We start from the raw sequence: 24,205 nt of genomic DNA, 5'->3' as shown, positions 1-24,205 counted from the left end.
GAAGAAGAAGAAGAAGAAGAAGAAGAAGAAGAAGAAGAAGAAGAAGAAGAAGAAGAAGAAGAAGAAGAAGAAGAAGAAGAAGAAGAAGAAGAAGAAGAAGAAGAAGAAGAAGAAGAAGAAGAAGAAGAAGAAGAAGAAGAAGAAGAAGAAGACGACGGCAACAAGGTAGTGGAGAAAGACAGGCGGGAGGGAGCATGCACAGAGCAGCGCCTGGATCCCTGGAAACGTGTCTAGCTCGATGAGCGCAGCAGGGCCGACGTGGCTCTCGCCCGCCCCGCCCGCGCAAGGCAGAGGCAGCGCCAGTGCCGCGAGCTCCAGCTTTGAAAGGCCGCTTCCAAGCCGCGGCGAGCGGCGCCAGGCCGAGCCGGAAGAGCGCCGAGCAACCAACCCGACGCGCGGCGGCGACGGCAGCTCGATGAGCTCGGCGCTCCCCGCCATTTTGGCCGCTTAAGGGGGAGCGGCGGCGGCGGCGGGGGCCGGAGCGACGGTGTCCGGCTTGCCTGCGCTCCTTTTCCCCGCCACGGCCCCATCCAGCCCGCCTCTGCGGGTTCAGGTACAGGCATGGGCGCGGGGGGAGGAGGCGGCGGCGGGATGGGAGGGCCGCTTCCGGGAGGGCATCTCCCGAAGTTGGGCGGGGAAGGGAGAGGCTGAGCCACGCCTGGCCGGGGTGGGGTGGGGGTGGTCCGCGGCTGTTTCTTCTTGCGGCTTCCTCCTCCCGCGGCTGCCCTAGAATCACAGAAGGGATCCCCAAGGGTCATCTAGTCCAACCCCAACCCCCTGCGACCCAGGAATCGTTCCCACCGCCGACCCTGGGTGGCCTCGAACCACCAACCTTCTGCTTTAACAGCCAGAGGCTTTCCTCCTTTTCCACACCTTTTATTTGCAAACAGCATTTGTTTTAAACCGTTTAAAAACATTGCATTTTCAGGCTTGAGCTCTGAAAGAAACAGAAGCGATTTCCCTATTATTATTATTATTATTATTATTATTATTATTGTTATTATTATTTAAAAAGTGTGAATCGTCTGTGTTTTGTTTGTTTGAAGGTGTAAAAGGATTTAGCATTGCATTTTCAAGCTTATGCTCCGAAGGAAACAGAAACAAAACGGGTATTGCTCCAGCGCGGCTGCTCTCCCTCCCTGCAGTCCTGTTTCCCATCGACAGATTTGGAAAGGGGGAGAAGGGCAGGAGGGGTGGGTGGCTTCAGTCTGGAGATGGCCTAAGGGAGGTTCTCGAATCAGGAATTCTAGATTTAGTGTTGGGGCTAGGAAAGTAGAATCAGAGAATTGTTGAGTTGGAAGTGGTCCCTAGGGTCAGCTAGTCCAACCCCTAGGTGCGCTCAAGCCATCAACCTGGCAAACAGCTTAGGTGCACTTACCCATAAGTAGCTTACGCTCAGAGTAACTTGCGCAAAATGGCTCTGGGCTGCCCCTTCTATTGGGAAGAGTTGAGGAAGCTGCTTTCGGTTGCCTTAATGAAAAGGTAGCAAATGGGTTTGTGATTTGTTGTGTTCTTACTGTCTGAGTGGGAAAGTGATTGCCATTATTATTATTATTATTATTATTGCCTTGGCACCAAAATAACTTGGCTGGCTGTGCAAGGTTGGCCGCGGAGACACCATTTGCCGCTTTGCCTCAGGGAGCAAAATGTCTTGGGCCAGCTCTGCAGCCACTTCTGAAAGCAGGGTGCATATTGCCTCATATGCAACTCTTAACATTTCCTGTTTCATAATTTCATGACAGAAATTCATTCCCTTCCCAAAGCTGGTGCAAGGAGAGGAAACTGCAAAGCGCATAAAAGATGGTGCTTTTTTCCCCCTGTGGCTTAAGAAGACCAAGGGCACCACCCCTTGCCCATCTGCATGGCAGCGGCAAGGCAGGCCAACTAGCTTTCTTTCTTATGTGAGGGGTAGAGAGGCCGCGGGGCTCTATCCTCCACCTGTCTGCCACATGGCAGCAATGTCCTCTCTGCAAAAGTGGAAGGAGATCCTGGGCTCCATCCCTCAGCCACCCATTCAGGTGTGGCTTTTATCTTTCTGAAAGGGTTGGGAGAGAATGGGACTTTCATTCCCTCACCCTTGCTGTATGGCAGCTGCAGAAGGCAAGGCAAGATGTCAAAGGAGAAGTGGGCTAGTCAAAGTGGACTGGGGTTGTGTGGTGGGCGGGAGAGCAGCAGGTAGCACCATAAGCTTCTCTTTCTTGGAAAAGATGGGATGTAAAGCAGCGGCAGATATGCTTAGAAGTTGCTGTTGTTGCGTAACTGGGTTTGCACCACCGCCAGGTGATTCTGAATGGGTCACAAACTTTTTGTGTGTTGAAGGAGCGGGGAGGAAAACAACTTGTTTCCTACCAGTTATTTTCTTGCATCCTTCCACCCATGCATTTGCCATGAAATTTCTACCTGAAATCTCAGTGCCAAAGCAAGATTGGAGGAGGGGGAAGGAGGGGGGATGTGGAGATAAGAGAAAAACAGTTTGCTCCTTTGCAAAGTGTGTGTGACCCACCAGGATCCATTAGTGTTGGAGGAATGAAATGCCTCTGATCTCCTCCCTGGAACCCCGCCGCCGCATTCACATGAAATCATGACCTGTGAACCAGGCCATTGTGCCTTTGAACAACACTGTAACAGAATGAAATATGCCCACTGCTACATATTCTTGTTGGGAAAAGGGACACTTGGTGAATTCCTGTCTTTTCAGCTGTTAAAGCAAGGAACTGTGTCGTGGTTGATGTGTTTGGCAATCCTAGAGCCATTTCTGCCTTGCCACAGTATAGCCACACCAGATTGAGACGTTCCTGTCATAATGGAAGGACAATAAGAATTATGTCTGTATAAAACTCTTAATTTGATGGTGGAGGATATTTTGGTGAAAACATTAGTTCCAAATTACCTTTAATGGAAAATGCATATTCAAGATTTGCTTGCAGCCGAATCCTAGACACTAAGAAATGACCTGCGAGATTGAGTTCTATGAGAATTCCTTTCAGATAAGTTAGAATTGTAGCCCAGTATTGATTTCTTCGCCCTTGTGCACTTTACACTACCCATTTGTACTTACATTTACATTCTTACAAGCAACTGTTATGTGTATATGGGAAAACATTGGGACAATAAGTTTCATGTTGCCACTGAGCTGCATGCCTCTCTGTTTTTTTTAATCAAAACATTTTCTTGCCACTTTTCTGGGCAAATGCCCACCCAAAACAGCTCACAACAAAAACAACAAAAGACAAAAAGAAACAATATTACCCCCCCCCCAAAAAAAACCATGTTAAAATTGTATCTCTGTTTAAACATGTTTCACCTGCTGTTGAGAGGCAGGACACAAAATATACAAAGAGCTAGCATCCTCTTCATAGAATCTTAAAATTGTAAAGTTGGAAGGAACCCCAAGTCCACCCCCTACAATGCAGGAATCTCAGTTAAAGCATCAATGACATATGGCCATCCAACCTCTGCTTAAAAATCTCCACCAAAAAGAGTACACCACTAGCCAAGGAAGTCCATTGCACTGTCAAACAGCTCTTACTCTCAGAAGATTCTTCCTGATGTTTAGTCGGAATCTCCTTTTTTTTTTGTATGGTAACTTGAATCCATTGGTTTGGGTCCTACCCTCTGGAGCAGGAGAAAACAAGTTTGATCCATCTTCCATGACAGCCCTTTAGATATTTGATGCAGCAGAAAGAAAAAAAGGCTAATGCTTTTCTAGGCTGCATCAACAGAACTATAGTGTCCAGATCAAGGGAAGTGTTAACGCTACTCTATTCTGCCACGGTCAGACCACACCTGGAATACAGTGTCCAATTGTGGGCACCACAATTTAAGAAGGATGTTGACAAGTTGGAATGCGTGTGACCAAGGAGGGTGGCCAAGATGTGTTGTCAACAGGTGGTGCAGAGTTTGTGCAGAGTCCCTGCCACAGAAGTGATTTGTGGTCAACTCTCACAGGGAAAAGTGCTCATTCCTATGCCCAGCACCTTTTCCATAAAAAATTAGCTGACCCTTCTCGGGCAAGGGTCATAGGCAAAAGGGCCCAGATTACATTTCTGGACAGGACTGGAAGAGAACCCTTTCTGAAACCATGGAGACCTGCTGCCAGTCAGTGTAGACATTGCCAAGCTAGTTGTACTAATGGTCTGATTCAGTGCAAGGCAGCTTCGTATGTTTCTATCACACACATCTCCAAACATGTGGTTGATATAAGTATGTGCTCCTAGATGCATCACATAATAAACCTAAGAATGTACCAGTGGGGGCACTGTTCTCTACTTTTTATAGAAATATGAGATCAGACTTTTTTAACCCTCCATCCAAGATGACAGGTATTCTGATTTTTTTTTTTTTTTTACATCTGGAGCTATGCCCAGTTTGGCACACACAGAGAATTTATCTGTTTTTGAAGCAGTAAGCATGCTTGTGACAAGGACAAAGGAGACAAGTGAAAAAAGATTTTGGGGGAAGAGTAAATGTGTTGATACATGTTCTATTAAGATGTGTGCTCATTTCAAGAGATCCATTATTTAATCATCAATGGCAGCTGTCAGTTTAGCACATCCGCAAATGAAAAGGTCGGTGTGCCTTGTTTTTGAAAGAACAGCTGAGGATTTGTTTGGCAACTTGTGATCTTAACTCTGGAAAAAAGAAAGGAAGAAAGCATGGGAGTGAATAAGCATAGCGGTAATGCGTTCATATGAGTTTGTAAGCATTGCGATGTCAACACACGCTGAAGGCTCACACAGCACAAGCTTTGTGCAGTAGCAATCTCCACTTGGATCCATTTTATTGGGGGAATGTTCTCTTAGGTGGAGAAACACTTACCACAAAGTAAAGAACTATAAAGGGCATACTTCCATAGATAATCTCCAAATGCGTAAAGTTGCATTTTACTAGTCTATCCAGGCAAATGAAAATTAATTACTAACTCCTAGCTAAGCTGCTGGTCGGAACTTTTAGAGAGCATTGACTGAGCAGTATATTTAGCCTGAAGGTGCAAAACAGGAAACCTCGTCGTGTAACACAGTTAGCAATTACTGTATTAAGTGTTTTGAAGCAGTGTATGACTGACAAATCCAGCTAGGCATTCTGTTTAATAAATACATTTTTTTCTTGCATAATACATACCTATATAGTTCCTTACTTTCTAACCTGTTTCTTTTACTCAAAACACCTTGCAAGAAAGGTAGTATACAACAATGTTTAAATTCTCATTGTTTATCCTGTACTCACAGATGAGAATGTGCACATCGTTTTGGTTTCACAAATTAAGAATACCATTTTATAGTAGCAGAGCAGGGAACTCTCTCTATCCAGCAACTATGGGGGCACATGGGATGCCCCTGCTGCAAGTGTATTTTAACAGAAAGATGGCTGAGGCAGCCAAAATTATAACTGATCTTAAATCTGCCCCCACCTTTTTAGCGAATCCAAGGTGGATGTGCTTGAATTTCAAGAAAAGGGAAGTGTGCTGGCTTCACATTTGTTGAAGCTTGATTGTTAAGCAGCTGTGTCAAGTTTAGCCAACAAAATTGGGAATTGTCAAATTTCCTACCTATAGTCTTAAGTTAATTCTGCTGCCTCTGTAGAATCAGGATCAAAGATTTTAGTCATATAGAAATTCCATTATTATTATTGTTATTATAGAAACCACCATGCCGACAGAGTAAACAAGCATGCACCAGTCGGCATGGTGGTTTCCATAATAATGGAATTTAAAAAATCCTTCTACAATTTAGATTGATTCAATTAAAATTAAAAAATGTGCTTGGAATATGGGGCTGTCGTGGTTTTCATTTGAACGCTGTCATGATTCAGTCTAAACTTGTTTCTTCCAGCTTTCAAACAAACATCAAAGATTCCATCGCCACCGAATGCAGCAAGCTAGGAATTATGGATCTGAAATTCAATTCCTCTCGGAAGTATGTTTCTATCAGCGTACCTTCAAAGTCCCAAGCTATGTCACCACACATCAAATCAGTAGATGATGTAGTTGTCCTAGGCATTAATCTCAGCAAATTTAACAAGGCTACCCAGTTTTTCATTTGCGTTTCTGGAGTATTTCTGTTTTATCTTATTTATGGATATCTGCAGGTAAGTGTCGTAATTCACTGTTTATGGTAATGTTTGTTGTGTTCTCTTCTTCAGAATAATGTATTACTCAATAAAATTCTATTGTAATCTGTAGTGGCTTGATGCAGATATGAGGGCTTATTTTCTACTGTTACTTAATTTGTTACCTGCCCGTCACCCAAAGGTTTCATGATAGGCCACAGCAGTTTGAAAATGCAATTATCGAAAACAGCTTAAAACAAATTACAGCCACAAGAGTAGGGTGGGTCCTAAAAATGTCGAAGTGTCAGTTGTCAAAGTCCAGGGTGAAAAGGTGTGTCTTCATCAAAGAAAGCATATAAACAAGATAGCGGAGATGCAACACACACACACACCTCTTTGGGGAGGCAGTCCCACAATTTAAGCGCTGTCGGTGAGAATGTCCTCTCCCAGACTACCATCATCTTGAATGTCTTGAGGGCAGTAGAACCATGAGATGTCTTCCATCTTGCCAGACCCAGATCTTAGCTTCAGCTGGCAAGACACAACTTGGGACCTGTTGTCTTGTCTTCTTCACATACACAGTGATGGGGTCTGAACCGGCCGTGAGTAACAAGAATTAGATTTGGGGATCTTGGTGTATGGAATGGAAACATCAAATTGGTGTGCAGCTTCAGTAAAATCTCCCAAAGCCATGTCTGAGGTTACAGTATTAGGGAAAGAGATTTAAAAGAAAACACCAGTAAAATGTGCCCATAACAGATTGATAGGAATAACACACTGAATAATGTGTACGCTTCTGGTTGCCACATCTCTAAAAATATACCACCGGCTGGAAAAGGTGTAGCAAAGGGTAATGAAAATAGTAATAATAATTTGTTACTTTTACCCCACCCATTTAACTGGGTTGCCCTAGCCACTCTGGGCAGCTTTCAACAGAATATAAAAGAATACATGAGAAAATAAAAGAATACATGAGACTTAAGACATTAAAAGCTTCCCGATACAGGACTGCCTTCAGAGGTCTACAGAAAGTCATATAATTGGTTTTTGATATCTGATGGAAAGGCATTCCACAGGGCGGGTGCCACTACTAAGAAGGCCCTCGGATTGGAGCTCCTTACCACCTTAGTAAAGTTTAAAATGATTTAATGCTTTGTCGTTGAGGGGGGAAATATGACTAGGGGATGGAGGGCATGATAGGAGTTTATAATGTTATGAATGGTGTAGAGGAAGGACAAAGAAAATTCTCTTATGACACTAGAACTCGGGATCACCCAAGGAAACAGGTTGATAAGAGTCAGAATGGATTAAACAAAGAACTTCTTCACATGGCCAATAACTTAGAAGTCTTTAAAAGGAGTTTAGACAAATCCAGAGACATAAATGGCTATATGATAGCCAAATGGAAGCTCCATGTTAAGAAGCAGTCTGAATCTAGATGCTGAGGAGCAAAGAGTTGAGAGTGGGCCTTTGTGCCCTATATTTGTCTCATCAGTCTTAGAAATGGAAGGCAGGCCTAGATGGACTCACCAAGTAGGGTTTTTCTTAGGTACTTATGTGATGCTGGAGTCTTGCACAAGAGGTGAGTAGATGAAGGGGACATTTCTCTGAATTTAAAACCCACCCAATGGGCCAACAAAATAGGATATCTAATGCTGGTGCTTGCTTTTCACACTGATGTTGAAAAACAAAGTACATGAATTAAAACCAAGTCAAAAAGAGTATACAAATTAATACCACGTCTTAACTTGACAGGATGGCTAGCCAGATTCATTAAGCTAATGATAATTCTGTTCAGTATTCTTAAGTTGGGAGGGAAAAAATGTTAAAGCACATTTCTGAGTAAGTCTAATTTTAAAAGTAATAAATATACAACATGGTCACATAGGCAATGTTTTAAATATAATGTTTCCCTGTTTTCCCTCTTCCAGGAACTGATATTTTCAGTGGAAGGTTTTAAACCCTTTGGGTGGTATCTTACATTAGTGCAATTTGGGTTTTATTCCATTTTTGGACTTATAGAACTACAGCTTATTCAGGACAAAAGGAGACGGTATGACATTATCTATATTGTCTTACTTTTTCAGATTATTATGTGGGTTAAATTTGATTAACTATTTTACCAGAAATGATTTGTGAAGTTGAATTGGGGCAGAAATCAGTCAAATATTTTTTCTAAACATTTTGTCTGATTTAGTGAGATTCCATGACAATGCCCATGGTGTCGACTTGTGGAGTTGTCAGCCCAATGAAAAATGACCATGAAGTAGAATTTCTCTCCCTCCCCTCTTAATGTGGGGAGTTACTTTAAGATCACTTAATTGGCACAAATTTTAAAATTAATAAAAGCATAGCAACAGATGCATACATTTCTCATTTATTTTATACTGGAAAAGAATCGTTTTTTCTTTGTGGCTTTTATAATCTGTTCACATCACATGCTAGATGTCAGCTGATTCCAGAGTTTCTAAATTTGAGTAGTGTTACAATGGAAACTCCTGCAAAAAGACTAGGATCCAATGGACTGAATGGGAAGCTTCCATCCATGAAGCAGACCTTACAGATCACAGATCTCCCATCCAGTAACTCCTAAGAAGTTACTCCTGAAATCTGGAAGACCTGTAGGAGCAGCCTTCCAGTTCAGTCCAAAGGCCACTCAGAAAAGAAAGTGGGCTGTTGATATTCCAACTCTTCTTTGGGCGGAAAAAAATTTTCTAGGGCTGTTTAGTAAGTAGAGTTCAGGGGTTTGAGGTTTTATATTATCTGAACCTACAGGAAAGTCACTGTTCTCAGGGCAGTTATTTTGGATTAATCCCACTGAATGGTACAGAATATGTTGTACAGTGGAAACTCTACTTACGAATTTAATGTGTTCCAAACGCACATTCGTAAGTAGAAAAAAATTGTAAGTCGAATCCCATAGGAATGCATTGGGAGAAAAAATTCGTAAGTAGAAAAAATCCTATCTAAACCGCATCCAAGATGGCGGACGGAGCTCCATTCGTAAGTAGAAACATTCGTAAGAAACATTCGTAAGTAGAGTTATTCGTAAGTAGAGGTACCACTGTATTCTGCATGTCTATGTAGGACAATGAATGAAAGACATGAAACATCATGCTTTTAGATCTTCCGTTGTAAAATAGAATAAATCGCCAACATAGTGTCAGTAAATGATATTACAGTAGTTAGGTTTTCTGGTTTGTTATATCTAATTAAATAAATAATAAATTCATATTTCAGCACTATTTTGAATTCCATGAAAAGTCACCAGTTTGATAAATAAGCTTTACGTGCCACAATATTAAAGCCTCTCTTTTAGTGTTGACATTTGCTCCCCAATACAGAGCTTCATTTATATTTTCCAGGATCCCAGGCAAAACCTACATGATAATAGCTTTTCTAACAGTGGGGACAATGGGTTTATCAAATACCTCCTTAGGATATCTGAATTATCCTACACAAGTAATCTTCAAGTGCTGTAAACTGATCCCAGTTATGATAGGAGGAGTCTTTATACAAGGTATGCCTTATTCTTGCTATTGAATGCTATTCATTTCAGAAAATAAACTTGCAAAGACCCAGCAATGGTTCATTTTCTCTTCCCTAAACCCTCTCTATCCATTGCCTCACTGTAGAGGTCTTAGTTACTTTCAAATCCTGGATTGATTTTGAATTTGAGTCAATAACCAAAATGAATCAAAACAAAACTGCAAAGGAGGCCTAGAAGCAATGTGTAGGGTGGAGAATCTTAGAATGTGATTGGGAAACTATTTTTGTTGCATTCCTGATTTACACTGTCCGAAATGTAGATAGCTGGTAATTGAGGCAGAATTATTATCTGAACTTGCATTGAGTGTCTCTTGAGACCTATATTCCTCCATTACTCTCTCTCACACACGCGCACAGTTTGGTGAAAGTGGGTATAATTGTGTTGTTCTGTTGAATTATTTTTGGGGAGGAGAGGCAAATAAGGCAGTCTTTTTGTTTCTTTAAGGATATGACCAGAGCCTTCATTTTTTTGTGCTGATCATACTACACCTCAGCCACTGAATAAAAGTTAACATTGCAGGGTTGAGTCTTGTTAATGCTTTTGGGAAGGCTCGTGGTGGCAGCTTCACTTTGAAAAAGTTTGACATTTCTTGCCTGAGCCTAGAATAATTTATCTACTAACTCTATTCATGAAATCCCCAAGGTGCTACTGCTTTCATTTGATGGGGAGAGGCTCACTTATATGGGTTATTTTTACTCTATGGGAAACCTAGGAAAACCTCATTTTGAATTGGCATTCTGCTGCTTTTAGTGCAGCTGGCTAGTTTTTTTTGAATTTGGTTATGGTGGAGTGAAACAGCTGAAAACAGTAGCAATAATTGTTGGTTTACTTAATGATAATGAAGTTGGATTTCAGAGATTGATTTCAGACTTGAAATCCTCTTTACCGGTTAAACTGAACATTCTAGGGCAGGCATCCCCAAACTTCGGCCCTCCGTATGTTTTGGACTACAGTTCCCATCATCCCTGACCACTGATCCTCTTAGCTAGGGATCATGGGAGTTGTAGGCCAAAACACCTGGAGGGCCGCAGTTTGGGGATGCCTGTTCTAGGCTCAGCACTTCTTAAAACCTTTAAAGCATCTAGAATGGGAGGTGAAACATACCACCTGCAAAATTTTGGTATCCACATGCAAATGTACGTACCATGGAGACAAAGGATGCTTCTCATGCCAGTACTGTCGTACCTTGGAAGTCGAATGGAATCCGTACCAGAAGTCCGTTCGACTTCCAAAACATTTGGGAACCAAAGCGCGGCTTCTGATTGGCTGCAGGAGCTTCCTGCAGCCAATCAGAAGCCCTGTTGGACATTCGGATTCCAAAAGAAGGTTTGGAAACTGGAACAATCACTTCCGGGTTTGCGGCGTTCGGGAGCCAAAACGTCTGTGTTCCAGGGCGTTCAGGATCCAAAGGATGAGTGTACTCTGGGCTCCCAGGAAGGGGGTGCACTGACGCAGTGTGTAACTCCATCCAAGCCTTCCATTGGTTCTTTTTATTATGTATGTTACTGCACCAGTGTGGGAAAAGACCACACTGAAGCAGCAACAAGGTTGATAATGAGATTTAGGATTTGGCCCCAAGAGCTTGAGTTAGGCAGTGAATTGAATATTTGTTTACTTGCTGTGCACTCAGTACCAAATGAACTGAAGAATTAAATCTTCCATCATTGCATGGTGTCAACTTCTCCCTTCTTTCCTGCACAGGAAAACGTTACAATATTGCAGACGTTTCTGCTGCGGTGTGCATGAGCTTGGGCTTAATATGGTTTACTCTAGCTGACAGCACCATTGCACCGAATTTTGACTTAACAGGTAAAATCTTTAATGGAAATTCATACTCTGATAGGAATTGATGTGTTTTTGCAGAGGAAAATTGGCATATCTCCAGCTGAGCCAGGGTGGGGGTCGTACACTGGCATAGGCCAGCTGAACTGGGAACCTGCTTGGCTGAGCTGGAGATCTGCCATGTCCTAACTCTCTCATCCCAGTGGATCTAGGATTATGGATCTAGAATTAGGGCTATGCCTTAACAGCCACTGAGAAAATTTCTGTAGAGCTTCTGAAGGAGAACCTCCTTGTTGATTTTACCAAAGAAAAAGAAAACGCTGTTTTCATAATGGTTGAAGAGGTCAGGTTTGGAACCCATTCCCCTGAAGGAATGCCAGCCAGCCATATACCCCTTTGCATTCTGCTCGCAGTATAACAGAATGCTGTACTTTTCCATATTGCATCCTAGGTTTATTTTTTAATTAAAATTTCAATTTTAAATTAGACTTTTCCTGATTATTCAATACTTCACTTGCAGTCAGCCTGGGAATATACTTTTGCATGCAATTTTCTATGTGGAGAATAAAAAATAAAAAGTCGGGAAAATGAGATCTGTAAAGCGGAACCCTTTGCTGAATAGCAGTCGAACTCCACGACCTTTACAAGATGCATACCTAATGAAGCAGGAAACTATTAGGGCAAAGCTGATCCCATATGTCTGTTTCCAAAAAAAACCAACTATGTAAAGCCATCTCTTTCCTTCAGTGCTTAATATTATTGCTGGTTTCTACATGTGTGTATTTGCTGTACAAAAAAGAGAGAGAGAGAGAAATGGTGTTTAGGACTCTTGAGTAATTATAACCAGGGTTTTACTTTACTACCAGTTGTAATGCAACAGGCTTGTATATTTCTACTTTTATCAGGATGATATTTTTTTTAAGAGAAATGAATTGTCAACCCATTAGGAGATAGAAGGAGGAACCTATAATCCAAGGATCAGTACAATAAAGTAGCCTGAACTTGTAGGGATGGTGCCAGGTGTCCTCCCTTTTCTCTGAAGTTTTTGCTTTAACCCCCAGTCTTCATGCCCAGCTGCAATGACGTTTATGTAAACTGCATTTGCTCATATTTCTTATGTTGGCCTTGGCCCTTCATCTGTTTTGCCACTGTCCAAATATAAATGTAAATTCCCTGGAGAACGGGGAGTCGGTTTCCTTTCTTCGCTTGTGCTTTAAAGCATTGTGTACATGGATGGTAGGGTGTAAATAAATAACGTTAATGCTACAGCAGGGAATTCAATCTGCCGGTTCAGATGTCACACTAAAACCAGGGTTGGGCAACCACCAGCCTGTGGGCCAAATATAACCCACCAGATCATTCCCCCTAAATGGCACCTACCTGCTCTCCCCCAATGTCATAGGTGGGGCAGGTAGAGTGGCAGCTGATTGAGCTACTTGGCCAAGTTCCTCAGCCAAGTTCAAGCCTGCTTGGTTTGGCTGGAAAAGTTATCCATGGGGAAGTAGTGCCATGAAGTCACTATTTTCCCACAACCCCATGGACCACCTTTAACAGGTGTGTGGGATAACTCAGCTGATGTCATTATGATGGGTGGAGATGCCCACCTGTCAAAGTGGGGGAATATGAAGAACCTTAAGGTTACCCACCCTTGCACTGACTTCTAGTTTAGCATGATATGAACAAATCAAAACAAGCCTTGAGGTTAAACTCTGCCCTTTGTCCCTCCTCCACAAGGAATTCAGAACTGTTCAATTTTGTTTCTGCTTAACTGTGGCTTATTGCATTGTCAACGGTGGCTAATATTAACAACACAAGTCAACTTCAAACCTAAGCAAATGCTTCAAAATTCTTCCTTGTAATTGTGTGAGCAAGCAGCACAGACTGCAGCTTGATCTCGTCACTAAGCTATGGTTTTGTTGACATCCCAGTAAGGCCATTGTGTTCCAATTTGCCTTGGGTCCTGCTAAAAAATTATGTGTCTCAAGCAAAATGTTTTGCTGTCATTGTGCTGAAATAAAGTTTTCATAAGTCAGTCACAATGTCAATTTCTTAACTTGCCTTGCAGTGCATGCAGCCCAGTTCCTGGTCACTAAATAATATTAGATTTCCTTTCACTAGTTTATAATCAAATTGTTGTGGAAGCATTTACACTCAAGCTTGTATTATTCTTAGCTGAAGCATTTTTTGAGTTGCATAATTTAATCAAAATTCTTTAAACATTCACATTGTCAAGGGCAAATCTATTTACATGTGACAGCTTTTGCCCAAGGAGACAAAACTGAGCTTTGAGGTTAAACGGAACTTGTAATTTTTGTATGTTAGAAGCATAAAAGCTGAGTGAATTTAAAGTATCGGATGTGTGAACAGTATCACCCATATTGTGTCCATCAAAGGCTGGAAAATTAGATTTAAGGCTCTTTTAATAGTATTGAAGAACATGGTAAGCAATGTTGTGTATTAAAATGGGAAACGCAATAAGCCTAAATATGCAGCAATACAAATTCTGTTAATTTTATTAATTAATTGATTTGATTGATTTAAAATGTTTAAAATGTTGTTGCATGTCAAGCAGTTGTTGCTTCTTCTTTTTTGCTATCTGGAAATAATATATATTGCAAAGTCTATCCCTCTAAATGTTTGTCTTCTCTTCTACTCTTTCCCCATCAAAATGGAGAATATGGTTGCTTTTGTGTTGTTCTTTGCATCATATGTAAAAAGCGTGCCTTACACAGATTTTTAAAAGTGCAAAGAATAAGAGAATGTATAGCCCTTGTTTTGTTTTCTAAACTCCAATCAGGAGTGCCAAATTGGCCCCATGACCCTGGCACAGAATTTTGTGGGTACGCGACCCCTTCATGGGGAACTTTGTCGGCGCTCCGGCACCCAGGGCCCCAGGAAGTTGGCACCTATGACTCCCAATAGTTCTACATCGGCAGAACCATGGGCGATATTTATTTGTGACATCCCACTTGCACAAATGAGACAATTCCAGTTTTGGTGAGGAGGAGAGAGAGTTCGATCTGGCAGACAAAAACGTTCGCTCTGACAGAACAATTCCCTTAATGCAACAGTGAATTCTATCCATAAAGTTAGAGTATAATCTATTGCTTTGTTTTATGTTATGTCCTTTTCGGATTCCTTGAAGGTGTGGTCCTTATATCCCTTGCCCTCTGTGCAGACGCCGTTATAGGAAACGTGCAGGAAAAGGCTATGAAGCTGCACAATGGCTCCAACTCTGAAATGGTAAATGTTCCCCTTCTATAATTTCATTCAGCTATGGGAGCTGTGGGGCGGAGTTCTGTTCTATTTCTGTCTACTATTAAGTCAGCCGAGATTTAAAAATGTGCATTGCACTAAACCCAGAAGTGACTTGAAAACATCACAAAAACACTGAGGAATGGGGTGGGGCAGGGGTGGAACAGAGTGTTTTCCGGTTTTGTCAACAGTGTTTCAAATATACGCGATTTCACTTTAGCGTGTGGTGCCTCGGAACATAACCCCCACGTAAATGGAGGGTTGCCTGTACAGGATTAGTCCTGTCTGGTTGTTGGCAATAGTGGAAATTTGTTGCTCGGGCCTAAGTTAATGGCAAGAGAAACTGTGAATTTAAAAATAAGAGACCGGAGTGCAACTTCAGACAGAGTTTTATTGAAAATTAAAAGATTTGTCTTTACAACCAGCCACTACTGCTGTGTAACGTGGGTAAGGCCAATGCACGCAATTGCCATTTAATTCATGATAACTGTAACTATCATTCGGAACATGGCTGTATAAAACGGCAGAGCTGTTAACCAGAGAATCACCTTGTAAGTGTATATCAGTTGCCAGTTGAGGCGTGTTTATCAAGCAAGTCACCCAGAAGCTAATATCTGAGGTTATTGCCTGTATTAGACTTGAAAAACGTAACTTTCAAAAGAGATTACATTCTTCCAGCAAAGAGATGTGCTCATAGAGCACACAATATAGATGACGTTTTAAAAATACCACAAGATTAAAATAATTTGTTTTTGTAACTATTCCAGGTTTTGTATTCCTATTCAATAGGTTTCCTGTATATTTTATTGGGACTGACATGCACTAGTGGCTTAACCCCTGCAGTAACATTTTGCTCAAAGGTAAATAATTTTTTTTCCATTTAAAAAAGTGTGATTTTCCATTCATGTGCTATTAGCTTATTTTTGACCAAATCACATTACTAGGCTTTGCATTCCTGCTTGAACATTTTTTTTATGACGCTTTGATGATTTTCACTGCACTTGATACTTTTCTTGTGAGTTGGTGGTTTATAAATACCGCAATAAATAAATAAACAAACAAACAAATGTGCAATAAAGTTGATTCTCCGATCCATTGACTTGGGTATATGTACCCAGCCTCATCAGAAATTACTTTTATTCTTCGAAAAGTCCAGGAGTATTTTTTTTTATCATTTCATCAGGACTTTTCTCAATTTTCCAATAAGAATAAATAAAATCGTGAGTGATTTAACATTTTGTTACTTTGGTTCGGGCAGTTGATTAAAGGCATGTATTTCATTTTGCGGTATCTCGGGTTTTGTCTTGCATCTTCCTCCGTTTAATGTTTTGTTTTGTTCCTGCAGCACCCGGTTCAAACATACGGCTACGCGTTCTTGTTCTCCTTGACTGGCTATTTTGGAATCTCTTTTGTCCTAGCCCTGATTAAAATCTTTGGAGCTCTTTTAGCTGTAACAGGTACAGTTCATTTTTTAGTTCATTTTTTAATAGAAGAATTGAATTAAAAAAAACCTGATTTGGGATAAAGCTTGTACATTATTTCTGCTCCGACTCCTGTTCTTTTGTTCTGTAAATGGTTCAATGGGTTCATGTGGTGAGGGGTAGTGTGTCTTAGATACGTAGCGCTTTTTTTGTTTTGATCCAATGCTCCCACCTACAAGACTGCTTGCGCAAATACATAGATCATTGCAGCAGAGGTAAATGTCACCTTCCACCACATTTGCAATTCAAAAATGCACGGCAGATATGTATTAAATGGAAAAGAAATGTGTATAAAAGCAAATGAGGTAGAGAAAAAGAAATGATTAAATTATAACATCTCTAAGCTCCTCGACTGTAAATTGGGGAGGGGGGGGGTGTCTTTCATTTTTCCTTACTTCAACAGGATTCCAATTATATACGAATAAGAATTCTGTCAATTCAGTAGCATTACATTCACTGCTCTGTTATACAGGCATGATAAAATGTTCTCAGAATCAATACTGGAATTAATTTGGTGGTGGGTGGGACCAAATATTAACCTTAGAAAGGGGGTGGGGTGAAAAGCTCTAGAAGGATCCTAGACACATCTATCAAGCAGATAAAACTCTTGGTTTGGGGGGGGGGGAGATAAGGTATTAAGCTTTAACTTTTTCTCTATAAACCTTAATAAAATTTATTTTAGAACAGTACATCAAACAGACTTCTGGGGCTAGTCTTTGTATATTAAAAGCACATGTTGCATTACTTTAAATCCATATCCAAGAATTTCCCCTGACAGCATAGTAGACTTGGATAGAATGATCAAATGACCCACATTGGACCAGATAGCCTACTGTTGCACTGGTGAGTAGATGGGTCACTCGGCCTTGTACCCTATAGTCCAGCGGAAAAAGAAATGTTTCTGCTCCCCTGGAAACATTTCCAGGCATCTTTAGGTCCAGAGGCAAGGAGTCTGTGCCTGCACTAGGACAGAGAAGTTAAAAAGGATCATTTACACACACACCCAAGATGTTGGGCTCCAAGCCCCCACCAGCCCCCACTGGCATGGCCAGTGGTCAGGGCTCATGGGAGGTGAGGTCCAGACACATCTAGAAGAGTCACAGGATCTCCAACTTCAGCCTTCCCTGGAAGCAGCTGTATATGCAAAGCTGTTTAGAAAGGAGCGTGTAAGCAAGGATACAAAGGGTTGCCATCTGCCTGATTGTTTCTGAAGGCTTTTGCGGTCACTTTGACTGGTGCCAGCGCCAAGCATGCTGCAGTATAGTTGTTTAAATGGCACACAGGCCAATGCTGCATATTACTGCTCCATTTGTCCAGCAGAGGATGCAGTTTTGGCAGCTATACAAGTCTCCACTTTAGACCACAGCAGCTAAAGTGTGGGATTAGGCTGCCCAATTGTCAGCCTTCATTGAGCCCTGCCATTAGGTAAATGCAGTTAAGAGACCTGGGGGGAAAATGCTTTATTTTTTTTATTATTATTTTTAGCATAAATAGGAGGAACAGTCTCCTCCTCCCCAATTAATGTCCAGCTCTCATTTTTAGTTCTAGCAACAAACACCCGAATGACCTTGGACAGATCGCTTCACCTTCTCGTGCCTCCATTTTTCATTTTTTATAAAATGGGAATAAAATATTTAACGCATCCATAAAGAAGTGCTTTGGCTATCCATTGAAGAAGGAAGGGGAAAAAAGTTCTGTGTTACTGCTGCATATTATTTCATTGCAGGGGATTGTGGCAGAATGAGACAGATATACGGTATGGTGAAAGGCTGATAAGCCGCCCTATAAAAAGGGCTTCATAACTACAAAATCTTCTGCTAAAGCTGAAGACTGACAGGCAGCCTGAGCAACATAATTTGCTGACCTTGTTGTGCCTGCAGGGGAATTCCAGCATGCACAGTCATAGACCCTGTGAAGTCTGCTTGGTTGTATAGATGCCTAAAGGTGCTGGGGATGAGGAGCTTGCCATGGACTGGAGCTGTAGTAACCAGCCAGCAATGCTGAAAGATTTATTAGAGCAACCGACCCAGTTGATAGATTGATCATCTGCCTTTCCCCCCAGTTAATCAGTTGAATCGGTTAGACAGTAGGTGCCATTTTGAGATACTGAAGGAAGGAAGAGACTTGCAGTTTATTATAGAACCAAACCTTACCACTCACAGTTAGGCAAACTACCTTTAATGCATTTTTTTATATAAAAAAAATCCCTATTGCAATAATGAATCATGACCAAAACAAGCGTAAAGAATACAACTGGAAACCTCGGCGATGAAAATGTACTCTTGTCAATTAAAATTGGTTCCCCATTGATTAAGCAACTAAACCTTTTGCTGAATGATCTACAAATTTAAAGCCCATATTATGTAGTTAAACACACGAGATCTCATGCAATGATTTTGGTCTCTCTGGTTCCTTTTCTTCACCACCTCTGGGCGACCATGTATCCAAAACATTGGTACCCCTGTAGAAGCACCTTCAAGCATTGCACATCATCATGCCAGCTGAGAGAACTTTTTTCCAGCTTTGATCAGAGCTCTAGATCAAGCGGGTTTTTTAATCTTTCTTTTTTAAAGAGTTATGGTTTTTATATTGTGTCTGCAGCCTGGTGAATGTTGATAAAGTTATTGTTGGAATAACTTTACCTTGATGCTTTGCGTTCGATAGACCACGCACTGTGGCACCCATGTGACCACCACCCCTCTAAATCCAGAGAAGATTAGTAATAAATCAAATGTGAAAACAATAGAATAAGTTGGTGATACCTAACTTAAAAGCCGTTCATTTGGGTGGAGCTGAAATTGCAGCTAACTTTCTCTGTATTGGGGGCCATGATGTCAGTCTATTGCAAGTAAATGCAAGCTGCAGTAAGGCGCGAGGTCGTAATTACGCGTTTGCCATCCTTTGCATGACGCTTCTGTTCTGGTGCACTGAAACTGTATTTCTAGTTGGGATGGGACAAATGTTTAATGGACTTGTTTTCCTTCAGTCACAACAGGAAGAAAAGCAATGACAATTGTACTTTCTTTTCTGTTTTTTGCAAAGCCATTTACATTCCAGTAAGTATCCACCTACATGTTTTGACTTTAATTAATGTAACCTAATGTATATAATGTTGTGATTTAAATGTATTCACGAACGCATCCTATAATATATATATATTTTTGATAATATATGGCCCACCTGCAAGGATTGTTTATTTATTAATTATTTTCCACTTGTATCCCACCTTTCCTCCAAGGAGCCCAAGGCAGCATAGATGGCTCTCCCATTCTCCATATTCTCCTTGCAACAATGCTGAGGGTTAGTGACTGGCCCAAGGTCACCCATTGAACTTCCTGATCAAGTAGGGATTTGAACTCTGGTCTCCCATGTCCTAGTCCTGCATTCTAACCATTACACCACATAAGCAAGCCTATGCTTTGCTACACCCACAGTGGGATTTCTGTTTTCCCCTTTTCTTCCATCCTTGACTCATGAGCTTAAGACATGAAGGACAGAACCAAGAACAGAACTAAGGGGCACTTGGATAAATTAATTTGATACATGGCTATAAGTGGGAGGTTGTTACATTGTTTGCCAGAAACCCCAAAATTATATGCCATCACAAATGTAAACGGACTTTTAAAATGAATTAAGGCCCCACCCAAAGAAGATGTGTGCTTTGTTATGTGTTCGGGAGCCAGCATGGTGTAGTGGTTAAGAGTGGTGGACTCGTAATCTGGTGAACCGGGTTCGCTTCCCCGCTCCTCCACATGCAGCTGCTGAGTGACCTTGGGCTAGTCACACTTCTCTGAAGTCTCTTAGCCTCACTCACCTCACAGAGTGTTTGTTGTGGGGGAGGAAGGGAAAGGAGATGGTTAGCCACTTTGAGACTCCTTAAGGGGAGTGAAAGGTGGGATATCAAGTCCAAACTCTTCTTCTTCTTATCTCCTAATCAGTCTTCACTGGGGTTGATAATGTTGCCCCACCTCTCCACCAGGTACGATGGGGGGGGGCTCAGTCTCTCTCCCCACCCCCACCCCTTTCATAGGGAGCTGCCTCATTTTTTTCTGTGTGGCATCCTTCCTTCCAGGACCCTTACACAGCAGTTGGGATGCTTAGAAGGCAGGCAGTGCTTATTGTCACTAAGAATAAACCTTTATAGGTATAACAGCGAAGTGTGCACCCAATTTTTAGAGCGAAAACATGTCCTAGTTCTCACGAAATTTGGAAAACGCACATTTCGTAATAGCAGTGAACTGACATGAGAAATAAATAAATGGAAACCTTGGTTTCAGAGAGAATACAAATCCATCTTGCTATATGGAAATTAGAAGGTGCATTATAAATCACAGAGTTGGCAGGGACCGCGAGGGTCATCTGGTCCAACCCCCTGCAGTGGAGGAATCTTTTGCCCAACATGGGGCTTGAACCCACAGCCCTGACATTAAGAGTCTCAGCTCTACTGACTTGAGCTACCGGGGCAGATGAATACTTAAGGAAGCTAATTTTTTAGGTCTACCATATTCCTCCACTCCTTTACAAATTCAATTTTAAATTCTGGGACTACTGCTTTGCTCCCTACAAGACCCTTGCCATACATACATACAGTTGCTAATGTGTTACTCCACCCCTCTTTCTCCATTTTAGGTACGTGTGGTCAGGCTTGCTGGTTGTCCTTGGTATATTCCTCAATGTTTACAGCAAGAACATGGATAAACTCAGACTCACTTCAGTGCGCAGTCTCTGGAATAAATGTACCGAAGAAAAACAGACAAGGACGTTGTCCCAAACGGTGTAGACAGTGGCTTGTGCCATGTCTTGCGCTGGACTGTTTGTTTCTGTTACTTCATTGCAATAGTCTCCAGTTGACTTGTTTTCCAAAGGGAATGATACTAAAACCAAAGGAGTCAAAGGCATTTCGTCGAGTTGCAGAGGGCGGACACCAGCGTCTCTGTGAAAACCCTCTCTTGGAAGCGCTCAGGTCTCATCCTGTGCGGGGGCCCGGTCTGGATAATGGCATTTGACGATGGGCTCTGAGGGACAGTGGTTCTCGTGTGAGCTGTTGAAATCTTCACTCCAAATAGGGCACATAGGAGAGGGTGTGTGTGATTGATATGGGCATTTTAATTGCTGCTGCTCTTGAAATCAAGTGGGTCTTTGTGTTTTATTGTTGGGATCGGTTTATTTAAATGTAACACTGTTTTGAAACAAGATAGACACTAATCAGAACCTGATTGACTAAACAGAAAGGTTATGCCAGCAAGGTTTTAATTATGCCATAACTTTTTTATTTTTTCAATTTTTTTATTAAAAAAAAGTCTTAAAGCTTCTATTCCCATTGTTTTTGGTATTGAAGGTTTTCTTCCAAAGGAAAAAGCAAAATGAAATTCTCTTAAAGTGGATGGCTTTGAGACACGTTTAAAGGAACCAGCCTCCTGTCTATGCATTTTCTCTCTCTCGTTGATTCTTAAGGAATGATCCTTCACATTAAAGTATCAATTAAAGAAGGTCTTAATGCACCAGACAACTCATTTCCTTGCTACCTCTCCATATTGTAATGAAATGAGTGGGACCAGGGAAAGTAGCTAAAAGAGTGGAGGGTGGATTACTTTGATTATTGCATATTGTAATTAGCTTAGAAATGGGCTCGTTCAGTGGAGCGCTTTCTACACTGTGCACTTTAACAAATTCTGTGCCATGAAAAGCTGAATTCCGCAACGTGAATAAATTCTGCACATGTGTGTATTTGCTTGTTTTACATTTTTCCTTGTGCCTCTGCAAATCATGGGGAACTATAGTTATGTAGAATGTTCGTGCCAAACTTTTACCTGTTACTTAACTTAGCTTTCCCTTTTAACTTCTTAACACATTTAAGCCTATATATAGACTTAGGAGCTAGAAGTTTCTTTTAAACAAATATGAAAATTCGCAGGGTGCTAAACGCTGCACATAATCCCAGTTTTCACTTCCTTGGGTTGCAACTGAAAAATATAGGCAATCCTGACATTGGTTTATAATCTCATGAGTTGTTACAGTCACTGCAGTACTGTATCCAGATATTCAAAACAGGTGTGGTTTTGTCTTTTACCAGATTCTTTTCTTCTTAGCTTATGCCAGAGATGAGGAACCTATGGCTCTCCAGTTGTTCAACTACAGATCACATAATCCCTCACCATTAGCCATGCTGGTAGGGGCTGATGAGAGATGGAGGCCAGAAAAACTGGAAAGCCACAGATTTTCCAACTCCAAAAGGAGAAGATGACATTTTGTGTCTGCATGAAGCTACATGAAGCTATTTACATAGATGCACATTCATATCGAGGTACATTAACCATCTTGAGAGTGTTTTTTTAAAAACTCCTAGAGAGACTCCGAAACCTGAAGAACTCAACTGGAGGGGTGTGCAGACTTAACAAAAGGTTTTACAAGGCACCCCCAACAACTCCACAAAAGAGAAACAAAATAGAAACATGTATTTAGAACAGACCCTAGAAAAAGTGGACATTTGAAGCATGATGTACCAAAACAAGCACATATATTGTAACCTTTTATTAATCTGTCTCCTGCCTTCAAAAGGGATTGATATGTATGTATTTGCAAAATGAAACAGCCAGGAATCTCTAAAGATACACAGATAAGAACTACGGTACTCGCCGCTGTGCCTTCTCTCTGCAGTACTTCTCATTATGTAGGGCTTAGGCCTTTAGCCTCAGCTGTCACTGAATGGCCTACTTTTTTACATATAATAATGTAAGATGTTTGTTCCCGAATTGTAATTCCCAACACACATAGACTTGTCGTAGCAGAGAGCCAGGAATGACTGCAGTTCACTGGGATGCCTACATACAGTGGACAAGACATGCTGAATGTTAAATGTGTGATATAACCCTCGCTATTTTCTTTACCTAGAAAAGGGGGGGGGTGTCATCTTTAAAATGGCAAATAAGACTAGGTCCTTGTGAAGAAGATTCAGACCACTACATTAAAACACTCTCTTTATTCCATCCCTTAGTTGCTGCCTTACCATGTCCAAGGACAAATTTCCTGAAATAATGTAGGTAATGGATGGGCTGCCAGCCCTTCCTGCTGTGGCAATTTTGAGAGGATGATGTGTTATACAGCACCTTATTTGCTGTTGTGATGAGCTTTAGACGTCTCCCATTATTTATTGCGCAAGACGGAGGAAATAGTAGAGGTCACCCAAATCAGATGAAGGGGCAAATGGGAGAAGAGAGAGGCGAAGAATATCAGGTGTTTTCAGTAACGGGCTAAAAGTGTGGGGAAAGAAATGGTAATAGATTAAAATCATAACGCTGCACCAGTATCTCTTAAAAGTTCTTTTTAAGATGAGAAGAATCTTTAATACTCTTTCCTGCGGTAGATACCCTGCCCACCTGCCAGGGTGTGCTCTCTATAATTTTGAACAGGAACTGGTGAAACGGAAGTTTGACCCCAATCAATGTAGCTTTTTAAAATAAAGAGTAGGGAAATAGACCAGGCATCCCCAAACTGCGGCCCTCCAGATTTTTTGGCCTACAACTCCCATGACCCCTAGCTAACAGGACCAGTGGTTGGGGAGGATGGGAATTGTAGTCCAAAACATCTGGAGGGCCGAAGTTTGGGGGTGCCTGAAATAGACTGTTTGCTGGTGGGGTGGGGGAGACAGGAGATGCTTCCTTTTTGTTTTTATATTGAGTAGATGGTATGAAGTCCATCGTTCTCTGACAGTTTACTTAGCTGTATCCAGGTCCAGCTCGGCAACATAGTCTGGGCCAGGCATCCCCAAACTTCGGCCCTCCAGTTGTTTTGGACTACAATTCCCATCATCCCTGACCACTGGTCCTGTTAGCTAGGGATCATGGGAGTTGTAGGCCAAAACATCTGGAGGGCCGCAGTTTGGGGGTGCCTGGTCTGGGCTGATGTCTTACAAGTGTGAGTGGTCCACTGTAAATTTATTGTTCATTGTAAATATATTATCACATATCTTTCCTAATGATGCTTTTTACTGAAACCATCTCAAATAGCAGCCAACCAGAGTGTGTACAGTTAAGAAGTCTTAAAAAAAACCCAAGTGATGTACACACATACAGAGAAACAGCCCAGTTAA

The 24,205-nt window shown here is 41.5% G+C and overlaps 1 protein-coding gene across 1 annotated transcript; it reads left to right on the top strand.

The window, feature by feature from the left end:
- Positions 1-414: 414 nt before the first annotated feature.
- Positions 415-21,843, top strand: SLC35B3 (solute carrier family 35 member B3). The gene is made up of 10 exons (XM_035125525.3): positions 415-553; positions 5,832-6,087; positions 7,980-8,101; positions 9,414-9,568; positions 11,300-11,407; positions 14,526-14,623; positions 15,403-15,495; positions 15,981-16,092; positions 19,103-19,172; positions 20,746-21,843. The coding sequence occupies exons 2-10, from the start codon at positions 5,887-5,889 to the stop codon at positions 20,894-20,896; spliced, it is 1,110 nt and encodes a 369-aa protein (XP_034981416.1). The 5' UTR covers positions 415-553; positions 5,832-5,886; the 3' UTR covers positions 20,897-21,843.
- Positions 21,844-24,205: the final 2,362 nt, after the last annotated feature.

This window comes from Zootoca vivipara, chromosome 8 (assembly GCF_965207765.1).
Source record: "Zootoca vivipara chromosome 8, rZooViv2.hap1.1, whole genome shotgun sequence".
Taxonomy (NCBI): Eukaryota; Metazoa; Chordata; class Lepidosauria; order Squamata; family Lacertidae; genus Zootoca; species Zootoca vivipara.
This window is presented reverse-complemented; position numbering and strand designations above follow the sequence as displayed.